Source organism: Cervus canadensis, chromosome 14, assembly GCF_019320065.1.
Source record: "Cervus canadensis isolate Bull #8, Minnesota chromosome 14, ASM1932006v1, whole genome shotgun sequence".
Lineage (NCBI taxonomy): Eukaryota > Metazoa > Chordata > Mammalia > Artiodactyla > Cervidae > Cervus > Cervus canadensis.
The window spans coordinates 10,065,959-10,082,544 of NC_057399.1; the positions used below are offsets into that span (position 1 = coordinate 10,065,959).

At 44.6% G+C, this 16,586-nt stretch overlaps 1 protein-coding gene across 1 annotated transcript in view; it reads left to right on the forward strand.

The window, feature by feature from the left end:
- GABBR2 (gamma-aminobutyric acid type B receptor subunit 2) overlaps positions 1-16,586 on the forward strand; it is a 356,730-nt gene that overhangs the window by 200,494 nt on the left and 139,650 nt on the right. The window contains exon 6 of the mRNA XM_043486441.1: positions 8,142-8,342. Coding sequence (XP_043342376.1) covers positions 8,142-8,342 — 201 coding nt within the window. The remainder of the gene's footprint in view (positions 1-8,141; positions 8,343-16,586) is intronic.

Here is a 16,586-nt window from a genome sequence, read left to right on the forward strand (position 1 = left end):
TATGTAGGTTTCTGAGGATGGAATGAACCCTAACCACCGTTGGGCTGGCAAGGTTACTAACTGGTGAACTTTACAAGATTGTGTTAAGCATCCTATGTCTCAGTTAAGGATAACAGGGAGTCTTTCATATGAAAATCTAAGGAGGAGCATGAGAAAAATTGAAAAAACAGAGCAAATTGATTTGATACGTTTTACTTCAAACTCATAATACCTTGCATGTTACCATCTAAGGTTCAGAAATGGCCCATTTGAAAAAGGAAAATAATGCTCCAAATTAGAAGACATAAATATTTAGAGAAGATGAATTTTATCCCCACATATCCCCGAAGCCTTGTAAACAACTGGCACAAGGTGAGTGATTATTGATCCAATAGGAAAAATAAATCAATAAAAATGACCCGGAAAGACTTCACACTGGGCCCTGGCCATCTCCTGTTTGCACAAGATGTAGACAGACCTCCTGTTCTGATTTGAGCCAAACCCTAAGCCAGGGTGTGGCTGTGATTTCCCTCCATGCCGGGATTGTTTTCCGAGTGGCATTTGCAGCAGTGTGGTTTCCATTTCGGAACAGGCAGCGTGGCTGTCTCCCTCTTAACCAAAAGCCCCAGGCTGCTTGCCTTCCACAACACAGGACATCGTCTTACCTCCTCATCCCACTTTCCTCTTTCTCTTAGACTTTGGGTATTTTGAAGCAGCCTTTCTCTTAGAGTCTTTGCTGGCAGCTTCATTCGTTGAAGTGTTTCTCAGAAGTTTTGTGTTCGATGTTTATTCCGTGTGTCAGATCCTCAGATGGACCTCCCTGTCAGGACTTTCTGTCTTATGTGCTTCGGAAGGAGCTCTTCTGGCAGGCATGGAAGATCCCAAGGAGAGTCTGCTCTTCACACTGGATCAAGACTCTGGCGTATGGTGGAGGGAGAGGCTGCTTAGAGCAGAGATGCAGGGCCTTGCCGCCTGTGTCAGGGTCAGGGTCTAGGCGCAACCAGATGGAGACAGCTGCGTCTTTGCCATCCAAATGCCACACACAGTGCAAACTTTGCAGCATGTTGCTGCATGTTCATGCCACCAATGGGAGAGCAGATTCCAGCAAATGCAAAGCCTCTTTATAGCTTTCTGGCAAAATGTTCACTCTGTCTCCAGCAAAGGATGAGCGTGACCTGTCACTTTTGTCTCCTCTCTGCTGGGTGGTCTGTTCTAAATTCTCAAGCACTCTGACCTGGGTTCTGGTTTTAGTTCTGCCAGCTGTGTGACCTCAGACCGGCCACTGTGCACCTCCAGTCCCCAGCCGCCTCACCCCTAAAGTGGAAGCGATGACCTCTGCCTTATGTGCCTCACTGGATGCTTGAGAGGCTTAAACACGGTCGCCAAACGATGACCATCATCCCACCTGTGAACTGCTTTACTGATGTGAGGACTTACTGCTCCTGTGGTGTGAAATGCCTGTAAAAGGGAAATGTCCTTCTTGCATGGGGAGGTGAGAAGGCAAAAGGAAACTTAATAAAAAGAGGAAATTGGATTTTTGAATTACCTCATGGCCACCTGTCTTCAGCTAATGAGGACAGAGGGTTCATGGGGCTGGAGAACATGGGCTCAGGACCGCCCATCGTCACCTGGCGGGGCTGTTTGGTGGCCACAGGGCCTGAGACCACATTGCTACTAGAGGCAAAAAAAAAGTGAAAACCAAGGTGACCAAGTCAACTGAAAATGTGTTCAGTCAGTCACTCTACAACCAGTTACTGGATGCCCTTTATACATCAGGCACTGGGGGTCCTGGGAAGAGCAGAGACCCCCACCCCCACCCCACCCCAAAACTCCCTATTTGGCAGAGGAGACAAACAAAGATACCAGCAGCTTCATAAAGGTCAGTGTCCCACAGTCTCAGCTCTCCTGGATGTGGGAATGCTGAAATGGAGGCCTGGAGGCTTCTCTGCAGTTGCCGTAGAAGCCCGGTCTACCTCCCTCGCAGGAGAGCCTTTTAGACCCTCACTCAAAGCCGGTGTACTTTTTTTCTACACATACGTTTAACAATCCCCGCTTTCCATAGCAATTTAAAAGCAGCAGATTCAGAGTGGGGAGAGGGATTTAATGACAGTGAAAGTGACAGCCTAGACCTGGCAGCTAGGAAGGAGACAGAGCCATCGAAAACAAATCAAAAACTCCAAGAGCAACAGTCTGGGGCCATTTGGTATTTGGACCAATCTTCCCTACATTCAAAAGTATCACTGCCCATAGCCCAAACAATGGCTGATGTTCAGAATAAAGCCTTGAGTTACTAAAAGGAGAATGGGATGAGAAGGAGCAGCTGACTGTCCCTGCACGCAGCGCTGGCCAAGCAGGTACACATGTTACCTCATTTGTTATTATTATTTTATTGAAGTGTAGTTGGCGTACAATGTTGTATTCGTTTCTGATATACAGCAAAGGTATTCAGTTATATATACATTTTTCATATTCTTTTCCATTATGGTTTATTATAGGATATTGAATATAGTTCCCTGTGCTAGACAGTAGGAGCCTGTCATTTATCTGTTTTATATATACTACTTTGTATTTGCTAATCCCAAACTCCTAATTTATCCCTTCCCCCTTTTCCTTTGGGTGACCGTAAGTTTATTTTCTATGTCTGTGAGTCTGCTTCTGTTTTGTCAGTAAGTTCATTTGTATCATACTTCAGATTCCATATATAAGTGATATCATATGGTATTTTTCTTTGTCTGACATTTCACTTCAGTATGAAATCTCTAGGTCCATCCATTTGCTGCAAATGGCATTATTTCATTCATTTTTAGGGCTGAGTAATGTTCCATGTACCACATATGGGATATGTGGGATCCCACACATGGGATATATGTACCCCATCTCTGTTATCCGTTTATCTGTCAGTGGACATTTAGGTTACTTCCATGTCTTGCCTATTGTAAATAAGTAGTACTGCTATGAACACAGGGGTTCTGTGTATCTTTTATTTTATTGATTTGTTTTAAGCTTTAAGTTTTTATTTTATACAAAGAGTATAGTTGCTTTACAATGTCGTGTTAGTTTATGCTGTGTAGCAAAGTATTCTCAGCTCTATATGTGCACACATATAGGGGTGCATGTGTCTTTTCAAATTAGATTTTTCTCCAGATACATGCCCAGGACTGGATCATACCTTACCTGCCTCCTGGGAAATCTGTATGCAGGTCAAGAAGCAACAGTTAGAGCCGGACATGGAACAACAGACTGCTTCCAAATTGGGAAAAGAGTATGTCAAGGCTGTATATTGTCACTCTGCTTATTTAACTTCTATGCAGAGTACATCATGCGAAATGCCAGGCTGGATGAAGTACAAGCTGGAATCAAGATTGCTGGGAGAAATATCAATAACCTCAGATGTGCAGATGACACCACTCATGACAGAAAGTGAAGAGGAACTAAAGAGCCTCTTGACGAAAGTGAAAGAGGAAAGTGAAAAAATTGGCTTAAAACTCAACATTCAGAAAACTAAGATCATGGCATCCGATCCCATCACTTCAAGGCAAGATGGAGAAACAATGGAAACAGTGACAGACTTTATTTTGGGGGGCTCCAAAATCACTGCAGATGGTGACCGCAGCCATGAAATTAAAAGACGCTTGCTCCTTGGAAGAAAAGCTATGACCAACCTAGACAGTATATTAAAAAGCAGAGATGTTACTTTGCTGACAAAGGTCCGTCTAGTCAAGGCTATGATTTTTCCAGTAGTCATGTATGGATGTGAGAGTTGGACTATAAAGAAAGTTGTGCACTGAAGAATTGATGCTTTTGAACTGTGGTGTTGGAGAAGACTCTTGAGAGTCCTGTGGACGGCAAGGAGATCCAACCAGTCCATCCTAAAGGAAATCAGTCCTGAATACTCATTGGAAGGACTGATGCTGAAGCTGAAACTCCAATACTTTGGCCACCTGATGTGAAGAACCGACTCAGATGAAAAGACCCTGATGCTGGGAAAGATTGAAGGCAGGAGGAGAAGGGGATGACAGAGGGTGAGATGGTTGGATGGCATCACCGACTCAATGGACATGAGTTTGAGCAAGCTCTGGGAGTTGATGATGGACAGGGAGGCCTGGCGTGCTGCAGTCCATGGGGTCGCAAAGAGTTAGACACGACTGAGCAACTGAACTGAACTGATGACGATTCTATTTGTGGTTTTTTAAGGAACCTCCATACTATTTTCCATAGTGGCTGTGCCAATTTACATTCGTACCAACAGTGTTAGAAAGTTCCGTTTTCTCCACATTCTCTCCAGCAGTTATTATTTGTAGATATTGTAAATACAGTGTTGTTTATATTTTACTGATGACCATTCTGATCATGTGATGTGAAATCTAATTGTTTTGATTCCCATTTCTCTAATAACTAGTGATGTTTAGCATCTTTTCATTTGCCTGTTGGCCATTTGTATGTCTTCTTTGGAGAAATGTCTGTTTAGATCTTCTGCCCATTTTTGATTAGGTTGCATTTTTGTTCACATATAACTTCATTTAATTCCGACACCAACCTAATGAGATGGGCTTTGCTTTTCACAGGATATCGGTGAGAAAAGCAAGATCCAGGGAGTTATGGGCCAGATTACCCAGATGCTATGTGGCACAGAATCGGCTTGACTATAGCCTTCTTTTCCCCAGGAGATCAGTGGAAAATATTTTACCTTCATCGAAATTGACTAATGTTCTAAACAAAATATGTTGTCATTCAAATAGACTGAGCTTCTGTTTTCTGGAAAATTCACTCACAAGGAACACCTAATAGAACAGAGGCAAGTCAAACAGCTATCACAGCAGATTCCTGGGAGTTTCCTGGATTCCCACGCCATGCTGCTTCCAAATAATCACATGGTCTTTGATCTCAGAGAGGAATGGAAATCTGCCTTTGTGTCTGATGAGAAGACCTCCTCATGTTGCCTCTCTGTCTATTGACTCTTACTTACCATATATTCTTAATAGGTGGGGCGATCTGGCCTCACCTTTTAAGATTGAGGAAACTTAGTTCCCTGGTGGCCCGGTGGTTAGGATCCTGGGCTTTCACTGCTATGGCCCAGGTTCAATCCTTGGTTGGGGAACTGAGATCTCACAAGCTGATATGGCCAAAATAAAAAAAGATTGAGAAAGCTTCAGAGAAGTTTTACTTTGTTTTGCTAAGAATGGAAGGAAATTAAAACAAAAAAAAATAGACTTTGGGTCTTGTCCTCTTGACTTAACTGAATGTGTTTGGGCAAATTCCTCAATCTGTGAGGCTCAATTTCTTCATCTATAAAATAGAGATGATAGCATACACGTCATAGGGTTGTTGTGAGAATAAAATAAGATACTGTATATAAATGGCCAAGCACATAATAGGGGTTCAATATAGGTGAGTTCCTCCCTGCCAGTGAAAGATGAGAGTTGTGAAGTCTCACATGTTTTGAGTGAGTGAGTGCTAAGTCGCTTCAGTCATGTCTGACTCTTTGTGACCCTATGAACTGTAGCCCGCCAGGCTCCTCTGTCCATGGGATTTCTCAGGCAAGAATACTGGAGTGGGTTGCCATTTACCGCTCCAGGGGATCTTCCTGACCCAGGGGTTGAACCCGCATCTCCTGTTTCTCTTCAAATGCAGGATTCTTTACTACTGAGCACCAGGGAATCCCCTCACAGGTTTGACCACTGATTAAATAACCTGGGATCGTTGGAATGACCTTTTTGTTCAGAAGTCTAGCCCACAGGTAGAATCCGGGATTTTCTTTAGAAAACAAACAAAAAAAAAGTTTCTATGGGCTAAATCCCATTTATTAGAGGGGAGCCCAGGTGGCTGCCTTCTTTTGTTGAACTGTGGTTTTGTTATGTAATTGTAATATAAGGGCTGTGTTTTTCTACAATAGCTTTGATTGGGGCAACAGTATAATGTAGTTGCTGGGGAAATGACTAGGATCTGAGGCTGCATCATGAAAAGTTCAGTGTCTAGAATGAGGGAGGTGAAAGTTCCGTATCACTGGAGGATTCTAGAGAACAGGCAGTGTGATCATTGACTTGAGATAGTTGAAGAGCTGCTTTATGAAACAATCTGTTTACTGCCTGGAGTCTTCACTGAATCAGTGAATAGAGGCCATGGAGATGGAATCTGAGCTTAAGTTAAGGAACAAATATTCTAACTCACCTCTACCCCCCAAGCAGATGCTTCACACTGTAGGCTGGGCTTTTTCAGGTGTTGAGAGAATTTTAGAATTGCCTCCCCAGATGTAGAAATGAAAGGAACACTCCTTCATTCATGGACTTGATAATAACTATTCTGTACCAGACACAAATAATAGGGGCTCTGGCCCACCTTTCTGGGCAGACCCTGGCCTAGCATGCTAGAGCCTAAGTGGAGGGCAACCAAAACCTCCCAGGCATCCAGAACCATCCTACAGGCTCCTCCCTCCACACCCTCTTGGCCTCTATGCTGTCTTTCTTGTAAGTCAAGGAACATAAAGGGTGTGACATGAATTGTTTTCCCCCTGTGTGCTCCTAACACAGGTAACTCCCCAGGAACGAATTGCTGGATTGTTTCAGGCTCACATTTTAAATGCATGGAGTTCATTACAGCACACCTAGAGCATTTGCATAACCATCACTCTCTGTAGTCACTTCCGGGCGTTTTGATTCCTGAGAGGGCTGTGAGCTCTACTCAGAAACCCCCTTCTGGACCCAGCTTTGATGGAATGTGACATTCCTACACTTTGGGACTTTCTGGGTGCATATAAGCTATCAAGAAGCATGTTTTTCCTGATGCAAAATCATCACAGTAAGAATTAAAGCCAAGTGGGGGTGTATGAGAACAGTCTGACAATTTTTTGCTTAAATGGGAGTTAGGCAGTGTGGCTTTGCAGCATAAGAGGAGGTGACCTAGGTTCCAGACTCTATGACCTTGCAGAAGTGACTTTCCCTCTCTGGTTCTCAATTTCTTCATCTCTAAAATGAGGTTAATAAACTCTGCCCAGACCATCTCAAATGGTGAATATGAAGGACCAATAAGATGGGCGTAAAGCATATAAATAAAAAGGACTTTTTTTAGGATCTGGATTTATGCCCACCATGCTTTGGGTAAAGATTCAGAGGGATGTTCAGTTTGCCAAGTGGCATCTTATATAAGTTGCATGCTTACATTAAATTTTCTTGGCCCCCTTGCAAAATTGTTCCCCCCTGAGTTATATTTTAAGATTATGATCCCAGCTTTTTGTAAAAATCTATACAAAAATAGCCTTATGAAATCTGTTTGTTGTGGGGACACTGTTGATACCATGCTAGCTAATTTGACAGTATCCTCCATATGAGGCTTTTTTGTTTTCTTTTTTTTTTTTTTTTTAGGGATTAAAGCCTAGAAAACATTTTGTGTCCTTGAGGGACTGGTATTTTTTCTCCTTAGTGAAAGTGAGAGCTCTGCAATTAACATCATTGCCCTTTTCTCTCGGGCTGCCAGGAAGTTCATCGCCTATAGCGTTGGGATCTTCGGTGGGCTCATCTGTCTTCTGTCCCCTTTCCCTCCAGTAGTGTTGGTCGCTCAGTCGTGTCCGACTGTTTGCGACTTTATGGACTGTAGCCCGCCAGGCTCCTTTTTCCTTGGGGATCCTCCAGGCAAGAATACTGGAGTGGGTTGCCATGCCCTCCTCCAGGGATCTTCCTGACCCAGGGATTGAACTGGGATCTCCTGCACTGCCGGCGGATTCTTATTTGTTGTTGTTCAGTCGCCAAGTCATGTCCGACCCCATGGACTGCAGCACACCAGGCTCCTCTGTCCATGGAATTCTCCAGGCACAAATACTGGAGTGGGTAGCCATTCCCTTCTCCAGGGGATCTTCCTGACCCAGGAAGACACTGCCAATAAGCAGATTACCTCCAGTAAGCATATTGTAATTTACATTTTCCCAGGCACTTATGTTTTCATTTTTATTCAGTGTTTTATTATTTTAGTATACATTTCCTATAAACTAACTACCTTGGATACCTTGAGAGATGATGATGAGGAGACCAAGCAAGTAATGGAAAAATTAACAAATCCTCTGGTATGAGGAAGTGCAAGTCCCCCCCGCCGCCAACCTTTCCCACAGGTTTCAAAGCTTTGGAAAAAATGTTTGTCTCTTGGTGCCTTCATGATCAACCCATCTCTTGCAGGCATATGAGGAGAATATGTATGGTAGCAAATACCAGTGGATCATCCCGGGCTGGTATGAGCCTTCCTGGTGGGAGCAGGTGCACACAGAAGCCAACTCATCGCGTTGTCTCCGGAAGCATCTGCTCGCTGCCATGGAGGGCTACATCGGCGTGGACTTCGAGCCCCTGAGCTCCAAGCAGATCAAGACCATCTCCGGGAAGGTCAGTGCCATGTTGTCCAGTGATGTCGGCAGAAAGCGCCCAGATCTTGTTCTGGCCTTTGCTCTGTGATTTTGAGCAAATCATTTGACCTCTCTGAGCCTCACTTATTTGTTAAAGGAGTATATCTGGCTGTCTCCCTCTTCTAGGGAATCGTGGGAATCAGATGAGGTAAGGGTACTTTCTAGGCACATAACACAGTGTAAGTGTAAGGGACGGAGTCGTGACTGTTACAGCACCAGCTGCAGGCACTGACTTTCAGACGAGACCACCGTCTCATCCCCTGCACCCTCTGACCTGGGATGTCATTTCTCAGTCTCACTGATGCTCCGGTCAGCCTGGAGGAGAAGAATAACCCCTCAAGTAGACTTGGGGAAACAGGTACTGAAGACCAGAAAGACTGGTCCAAACCCCAGTTTTGCCATCTACCAGATGTGTGACCTTGAGCTTGCGTTTTCTGAGCTGCTGTTTTTTTCATCTGTATCCTGGCAGTGCAGATATCCTCCTCTGGGGTCAAAGGGATGACTGGTTGGCAGGTTGTGCAAGGTGGCTGGCACGGCGCCTGTGCTGTCCTAACTGGGAGGAGGACCTTGGCAGGGTGCTTATGTCCTCAGGCCTCCACTAGCGATGTTCCCACTAGGGACGACTAACCCCTGGCCTGCTTTTATCATAGGGCGGTGAGAGAACAGGTAGCATGGTGTATGTAAAAGTATTTCCAAAGTATACTATTCTCTGTCATTGAAAGCATTATCAACAGTCGGATGGTGACAGTCCCAGTGAAGATGGCAACATCCATCTCTCAGTTCTAACCACCAGCCAAAGTTTAGTACAGCAGGGCACGTGATTCTTTTCTGTCTCCTCCGATCTCAGATTTTTAAATCCTTCACCCACCTTCAATTTCACTTAAAGAGTCAGTTTCATAGTAAAGTAAATATATAATATATATTTAGTTTTATCCATTATTTATTCTCAGAGCCAACACTACAAGAATGATTTATTGATTTGTCCAAAAATGGCAAATCATTAGGACACATTTTATAAGCAGCTCTTTAAATCATGTGGCGCCTGAGAGGTCCTGGAAAGACATTCTGGGTAGAAAATGTTGAAAGAAATATTTTCATGCCTGAGTCAGTGACCATATAAAGTTTTGGGACATGCTGAATAATGAGTAGAGACAACTCATTTTTATTTCACTAAATGTTATTTTTAAAGGTGTTGACGTTTGCAGTTTATTAGAAGATACTTGGGTCCAGGGATACCCTATACTTTAATCTAAACATAGTATAAAATTTGAGGAAAGTACAAAAACTAAGAAGAAATTTCCATGCAGGCAGACAGTATAATAATTAAAATGAGAAACTTAAGGAAGACCAAAGATGAAAATGATTACACATGAGATCTGTGAAGCTAAGTATGGGTAAGAGCCATGAGATGCCCCAGGGGCCGCAAATGTCATTCCAAGGAGCATGAATGCTACCTAGGCATGGATGTAGAAATGCACAGGAATGCATTTTGGGAAGATCATTTTTTGGCAGTGTTTTTTGCATTAAACATTTTGACTTTATAACATCTCCCAAAAAGCATTAGTTGCTCAGTCTCGTGTCCAACTCTTTGCGACCCCATGGACTGTAGTCTGCCACGCTCTTCTGTTCATGGAATTCTCCAGGCAAGAATACTGGAGTGGGTTGCCATACCCTTCTCCAAGGGATCTTTCCAACCCAGGAATTGAACTCAGATCTCCAGCATTGCAGGCAGATTCTTTACCATTTGAGCTATCTGGGAATCTTAACATCGCCCAAGTCACTGACTTTCCTTTTCAATTTTGAATTTTTAAATTTGGGGTCCAGTGAGGAGTCTGAGGCTTTGCAGGTGGCACTAGTGGTAAAGAACCCGCCTGCCAGTGCAGGAGATGCAAGAGACGAGGGTTCCATCCCTGGGTCGGGAAGGTCCCCTGGAGGAGGGCATGGCAACCCACTCCAGTGTTCTTGGCTGGAGAGTCCCGTGGACAGAGGAGCCTGGCGGGCTCTAGTCCACAGGCTGGCAGAGAGGCGGACGTGACTGCAGCCACTGAGCATGCACTCACGAAGAGCTGACCTCATCCATGTGTCACTGAACACACGAGTGGGCAGCTTGGAGCTGCTCCTGGGGCTCTTCACTTCACCGCACGGTCTGGGTTACCCACCCCTGGGTTTCCCCAGATGGAGCAATGCCATCAGGAGCAGAGCCAGACAGCCTTCCTGCTTGGGGCAGCTCTGACATTCAAGGTGACCCAGTCCCTGTCCCACAGTCACTGAGGCAAGAGGCAGCATTTCTTACACTCTCAAGGTCAAAAGATTGAAGTTACACAGGGAACTTTTCAGCCTCTTTGCCTCTGGGATTCGGGGTTTAGGGCTCTCCTAGCAGGCTTCCCTGATAGCTCAGTGGTAAATAATCTGCCTGCCAGTGCAGGAGACTCCAGTTCAATCGCTGGATCCGGAAGCTCCCCTGGAGAAAGAAATGGCAACCCACTCCAGTATTCTTGCCTGGTTTAAGTCCCATGGACAGAGGAGCCTGGTGGGTTACAGTCCATGGGGTCACAAAGACGTGACTTAGCAACTAAACAACAACAACAATGGGTCACGTAGACCAGCCTCCCATCAGACTCTCAGATCCTTCCAGTAGCACAGGTCTTACTACTTATCCCCCAATTTTCCCCTCTGGCCCCTCTGGGCCCCCACAGGTCCTGTTGGCAAACACCACATCCCTGTAGGCATTCCTTGTCCCTCATGGGCCCACCCCTCCGGTTGTAACTCATAGTTCTAGGGCCAGGTCTAAGGGCAGAATTTAAGGGGGTGCAAAGCACCTCAGTGGGAAAATCCATGATGAGCAAAATATCAAAACGTTAAATAAAGACAGGATCCACAAGGCCACCATTAAGGTGAACTGATTTGAGTCACATAATTACAGAAACACATCTTGTCTTTATTTAAATTTCTGCTCAGTGGATTTTTTTTTTTTTTTTGGCATTAGTTTGGATTTTTTTTTTTTTTTTACTGAGGTTTTAGGCGGCTTCTTCCTTTTGCTTCTGAAGGGAAGGCCTCGCTCACCTCCCCTTGGCCTTTGCCCTGCACAGTTTGTGTTTGTCAGGCCCCTGCCCGTGCTCAGCCCATTCTCTGTACTTGATCGTGTTGAATGCTCTCTCAGCAGGGTGTGGGGCCCAGAGTTGAGGCATTCCTATTTGTGGTCTGACCACAAGCCAACTTCCCCAACCAACCCTCAAGAATATATGGCTCAAGAAAGTTCTAGAAAGTCATGAAATAGTTATTGAATTTGGTTTTGTGGTATATGTGACTGCTGGGGACCTTGGTCAGCATGGCACAGGCTGTTGGGTAAGTACCTGTATTCTTGGGTCCATCAGCATTCATAAAACAAGCAAACACTTGCAGAACCGCGTCAGTGGACTCGTCCACCCTCACTGTTCACACGTAGGAAAGCTGAGGAGCAGAGAGGGGAATAGCACACCCAGGATCCTTGTAGTGCGTTAAACAGGAATGGTGGCCCCTAAAAGGATATGTCCAGTTCCTAACACTTAGAACTTGTGAACGCGACCTTATTTGGAAAAAGAGTCTTTATGGATGTAATTAATTTAAGGATCTTGAGATGAGATCATCCTAGACTACCTGCATACGTGCCTGCTAAATCGCTTCCGTCGTGTCCAACTCTGTGCAACTGCGTGGATTGTAGCCCTCGGGCTCCTCTGTCCATGGGCTTCTCCAGGCAAGAGTACTAGAGTGGGTTGCCATTTCCTCCTCCAGGGGATCTTCCCAGCCCAGGGATAGAACCTGCATCTCTTACATCTTCTGCACTGGCAGGAAGGTTCTTTACCACTAGCGCCACTACCTGAGTAAACCCTAAATCCAATGACAAATATTCTTATAAAGAAAAGGCAGAGGGAGGTTTGCCGTTTGGAGAAGATCGTGTGAAGATGGAGCCAGAGATTGGAATTATAAGACAAGGAACTCCGAGGATTTCTGGCAGCCTCCAGAATCTGGAAGAAAGGCCTGGAATGGATTCCCCTTGGAGCTTCCAGAGGGGAGCAACGCTGCCAGCACCTTAGTTTCAGTCTTCTGGCCTCTGTAACTGTGAGCCAATAAGTTTCTGTTTAAACCACCGAGTTTGCGGGAATTTGTTATGGCTACCCCAGGACACTGATAATGCCACCAGCAGGTCAGGGACAGATCCGGGGACTGGAAACCAGGACGGCTAAGTTCCCACTCACTGCCCCTTCCCCTCTACCACGCTCTTCCTCTCAGCATGTGACATGCCTAGGAGCCGAGCACATCCAAGTCGGCCCCTTTTGTGATGTCTTAGTGGACCTGTTAGTAAGTGGCAGAACAGGACAGCATAAGTCTAGTAATCAGGAGATTTAGTGCCAATCCTGGCATAGCCACCAACTCATCTGCCACCTCAGCTAGACCCTCACCATCCCTGGGCCTCAGTTTCCTCCACTGAAAACGAGAGGTTTGGACCATATAACTCCCGGTATCCTTTCACAGTAAAATTCTCTGACTCTGTGTAGGTATGATATTGAGTTATTACAGTGAGCTGTGTGATGTGGTTATAACGTTAAACTGGAACCCCCAGGAGAGAGGTGACCCGTGATAAAGTCACAGACTCGGGTGGAATGGTGGGCTCTCCCGGAATGCATTCTCTGCAGTTCCCTCTTCCATATGCCTGCCTCCAGGCCGCGGCGCCCCAGCTTGTTCACTGGCGTCCAGGAGATCTCTGGAAGGAGGAGTAACAGGGTCTCCCTCCCGGCACACTCATCATTCCCTGCTGCCTGGAATTCCCAGCGACGGGACAAGTGCAGGCCTTGGGGCTTGCCTGGCCACGTTCAGAGTTCAGTTTTCCGGAACCTCCCCTAAACAGCCTCCGGATACTGGCTTTGGCTCTCATGTCTGTTTCTCCTTGTTAAAGTTCCCCATCACCACTCTATTCCCCTAAAGTGACTCTGTTGACATTGGTGATTTCCAGTGTCAGCTTTCACTTTTCAGTGTCCCATTGGGATTGTTTCCACTGTGAGTATTTATAATTTTGGTATAAAATTCCAGTGATGGCTTAGTCTCTCCAATAAGGACATATTCTTCCCTGCTACCATTCTCTTGCTGAGATACACACAGTTGGGCCAAGGCACCAGACGGAAGTGTTCACAGAACCCCGGAATCCGTGGGAACCTCAGAAGTGGCCCCAGCCTTCCACCAAAGGCTCAGGCTCTTTCTTTGGAAGACTTCTGTAGTGTTTTCCAGCAAGAAACTTCTGTGGCCACCCACGACTGTTTATCCAACACAGCAGAACAAAAGGAAACAGAAATCTGGCCAGTCCTCACATTAGAGCAATGACCTGGGAAAAGCTGCACGCATCTCGTTGTCACTGGCATGGGAGCTCCGTAACAAAGAACCTGGGGCTTTTAGGAAGCTCTGGGCTCCAGAGAGGAGGATGAGAAGGTGCTATGGAAAAGTAGAGATGCTCCCCAGGGAGTCAAGCTTTCCGATGCTGCTGCCTCTGCCCCCACCTTCCCCACAAAGCTCCTGTTACCGGCTGCTTCCCCAGATATTCACGTCCCTGGGAGACGGGCGGTGTGGCAGAGGAACATGGGCTCAGGAGGAAGGGTGTGGTGTGGCAGGTTAGTTGTCCATGCAACATCCACAGCCCTTCTTCCTCTTCAGTAGCATAACTCTGATTTTTAACTGGGTATGTTGCCACTCATCTGAAAATATACATTTCCCAGCCTCCCATGTAGCTAGATAGAGCCAGGATTCTAAATCTAACCAGTGATATTTTAGTAGAAGTATTATACAAGACTTCTAAAAGCCTACTTTAAGAGGAGAGCTTACCCTTCTTCTTTCTTCTCCTCTGTATTGGTTGAAATATGGATGAGATGGCTGGAGTTATAGCAGCCGTTTTGTATCAAGAGGTGACCTTGAGAGGGAAACTAGGATAGCGGGGCGTAAAGATAAGAGCCTCAGTCTCTGGTTACACTGTGGAGTTGCCCTAGAAGCCCTGCACCACCTACCCATGGACAACTTTTACTTGAGAAAGAAATAAACTGTTTCCTTTAAGTCACCAATAATTGTTTGTCTGTTATATTATACAGCTGAACCTAATCAACAGTGATGCAGTGACATTGGGCAAGTCATTTGGCCTTTCTCAAGTTGTTTCTGATTATGCTGGAGTAATATGTCTTTTACAGATTTAGAAGGATTACATGAAGTAATACAGAGGAAAATACCTTGCTAAGTGCCAAGCACACAATAGGTGCTCAACAAATTGTAGTTCTCTTCCTTCTTCAGTGCAGCAGCCTTGAGGTCAGGAGAAAGGAGTAATGAGTCAATTTATATGCACAAACCTTCTCTGGCTTGTGGTTGGAATTTTACTGATTCTGTAGACTGATTTAGGAAAAACTGATATCTTTGTAATATAGAATCTTTCCATCCAGTTTCTCTCAGAAATCTTTTGTGTGGAACTTTTGCGTGTTTTTTATTTGATTTATTTATAGGTATTTGATGTATTTTAGTGAATATATGTGCACAGTACTATTGGGCGCATACTTAGGGGTGGGATTTCTGAGTCATAGAGAATACATATGCTCAGCTATAATAGACGCTGCCAGGCAGATTTCTAAAGTGGTTGTACCAATTTACACACCCCCTGGCAGAGATTGCGAGTTTCATTTGGTTCACACACTCACCAACTTCTGGCATTGTTAGCCTTTAAATTTTAGCCAATCTAGTGGGTGAGTAGTCGTATCTCATTTTTATATTAATTTACATTTCTTTGATAAGTAATGAAGTTGTTGATCTTTTCTTATCATTATTGGCCATTTTGATATTCTCTTTTATAAACTGACTATTCAAGTCTTTTGCCCATTTTTCCACTTGGATTCTCTGCATGTTTCTCACTGATTTGTAAAAGTTCTTTTTGTATTCTGGGTATGAATTCTTAGACAGTTATATTTATTACTTACATCATGTGTGTCTTATTTAAGCAACTTTGCCCACCCAAGCTCATGAAGATATTTTTCTATCTTGTCTTTGGGAAGTTTGTTTTACCTTTCACTTTTAGATACAGAAATCATGTGAAACTGATTTTATGTAACATCTGAGGTGGGCATCCCTGGCGGCTCAAAGGGTAAAGAATCTGCCTGCAATGTGGGAGACCCGGGTTCGACCCCTGGTTTGGGAAGATCCCCTGGAGAAGGGAATGGCTGTCCACTCCAGGGTTCTTGGGGCTGCCCTGTGGCTCAGACGGTAAAGAATCTGTCTGCAATGCAGGAGAACCAGGTTCCATCCCTGGGTCAGGAAGATCCCGTGAAGAAGGGAATGGCTGCCCGATCCAGTGTTCTTGCCTGGAGAATTCCATGGACAGAGGCGCCTGGCAGGCTACAGTGGATGGTGTCGCAAAGAGTCAGACACGACTGAAGCAACTTAGTCTCAGTGTGTGTAGATCTACATGTGTGTGTAGATCTATTTCTGGACTTTCTGTTCTCTTCCACTGGCCTATTTGCCTATCCTTTAAGCAGTACCACACTACCTCAATAACTGAAGTTTTTTAAGACCTGATGATTGGTAATGTTAAGTCCCTCATCTTTGTTCTTCTTCTAGAAGATTTTCTTGGGTGTCCTTGAACCTGATGTCATGTTTCATTTAGATCTACTCATATATTTCACTTTACTTCTCATTCCTCCCTTCATTTCGGTTCTGTTTGTGATCATTTTCTTTCTGCCTGTAGAACTTCTCTTGGTCTTTCTTTTAAAGAAAGAAAAGACTTTTTTTGGTTTTGCTGGAAACACATTCTCTCAGTTTCTGATTGTCTAAAATTTTCTTTCGCCTTTAATATTGAGAGATATATTAATTAGGTGTAGAATTCTAGGTGGTCTGTTATTTTCTTTTAGCACTTTCAGAGGTCATTTCATCGTCTTTTAGCATCCCTTGTTTCTGTTAAATCAGCCATCAGACTAATTGTTGCTCTTTTGAAGATAATACATCCCTTTTTTTTCTCTCTCTCTAACTGCTTTTAAGAGTTTATCTTTGCTTGACTCTTCAGCAGTTTTATATGCTGTGTGAAGTACGGTTTTGCTTGGTTTTATCTTGGTTGGAGTCTAAGCATTGTGGAACTTCATGAATCAGTGGATTGATATGTATTGGGGGAAATTCTAGGAAAATATCCCTTAAATACTGCTTCTACCTTTTTAACCTTTTCTCACATCTT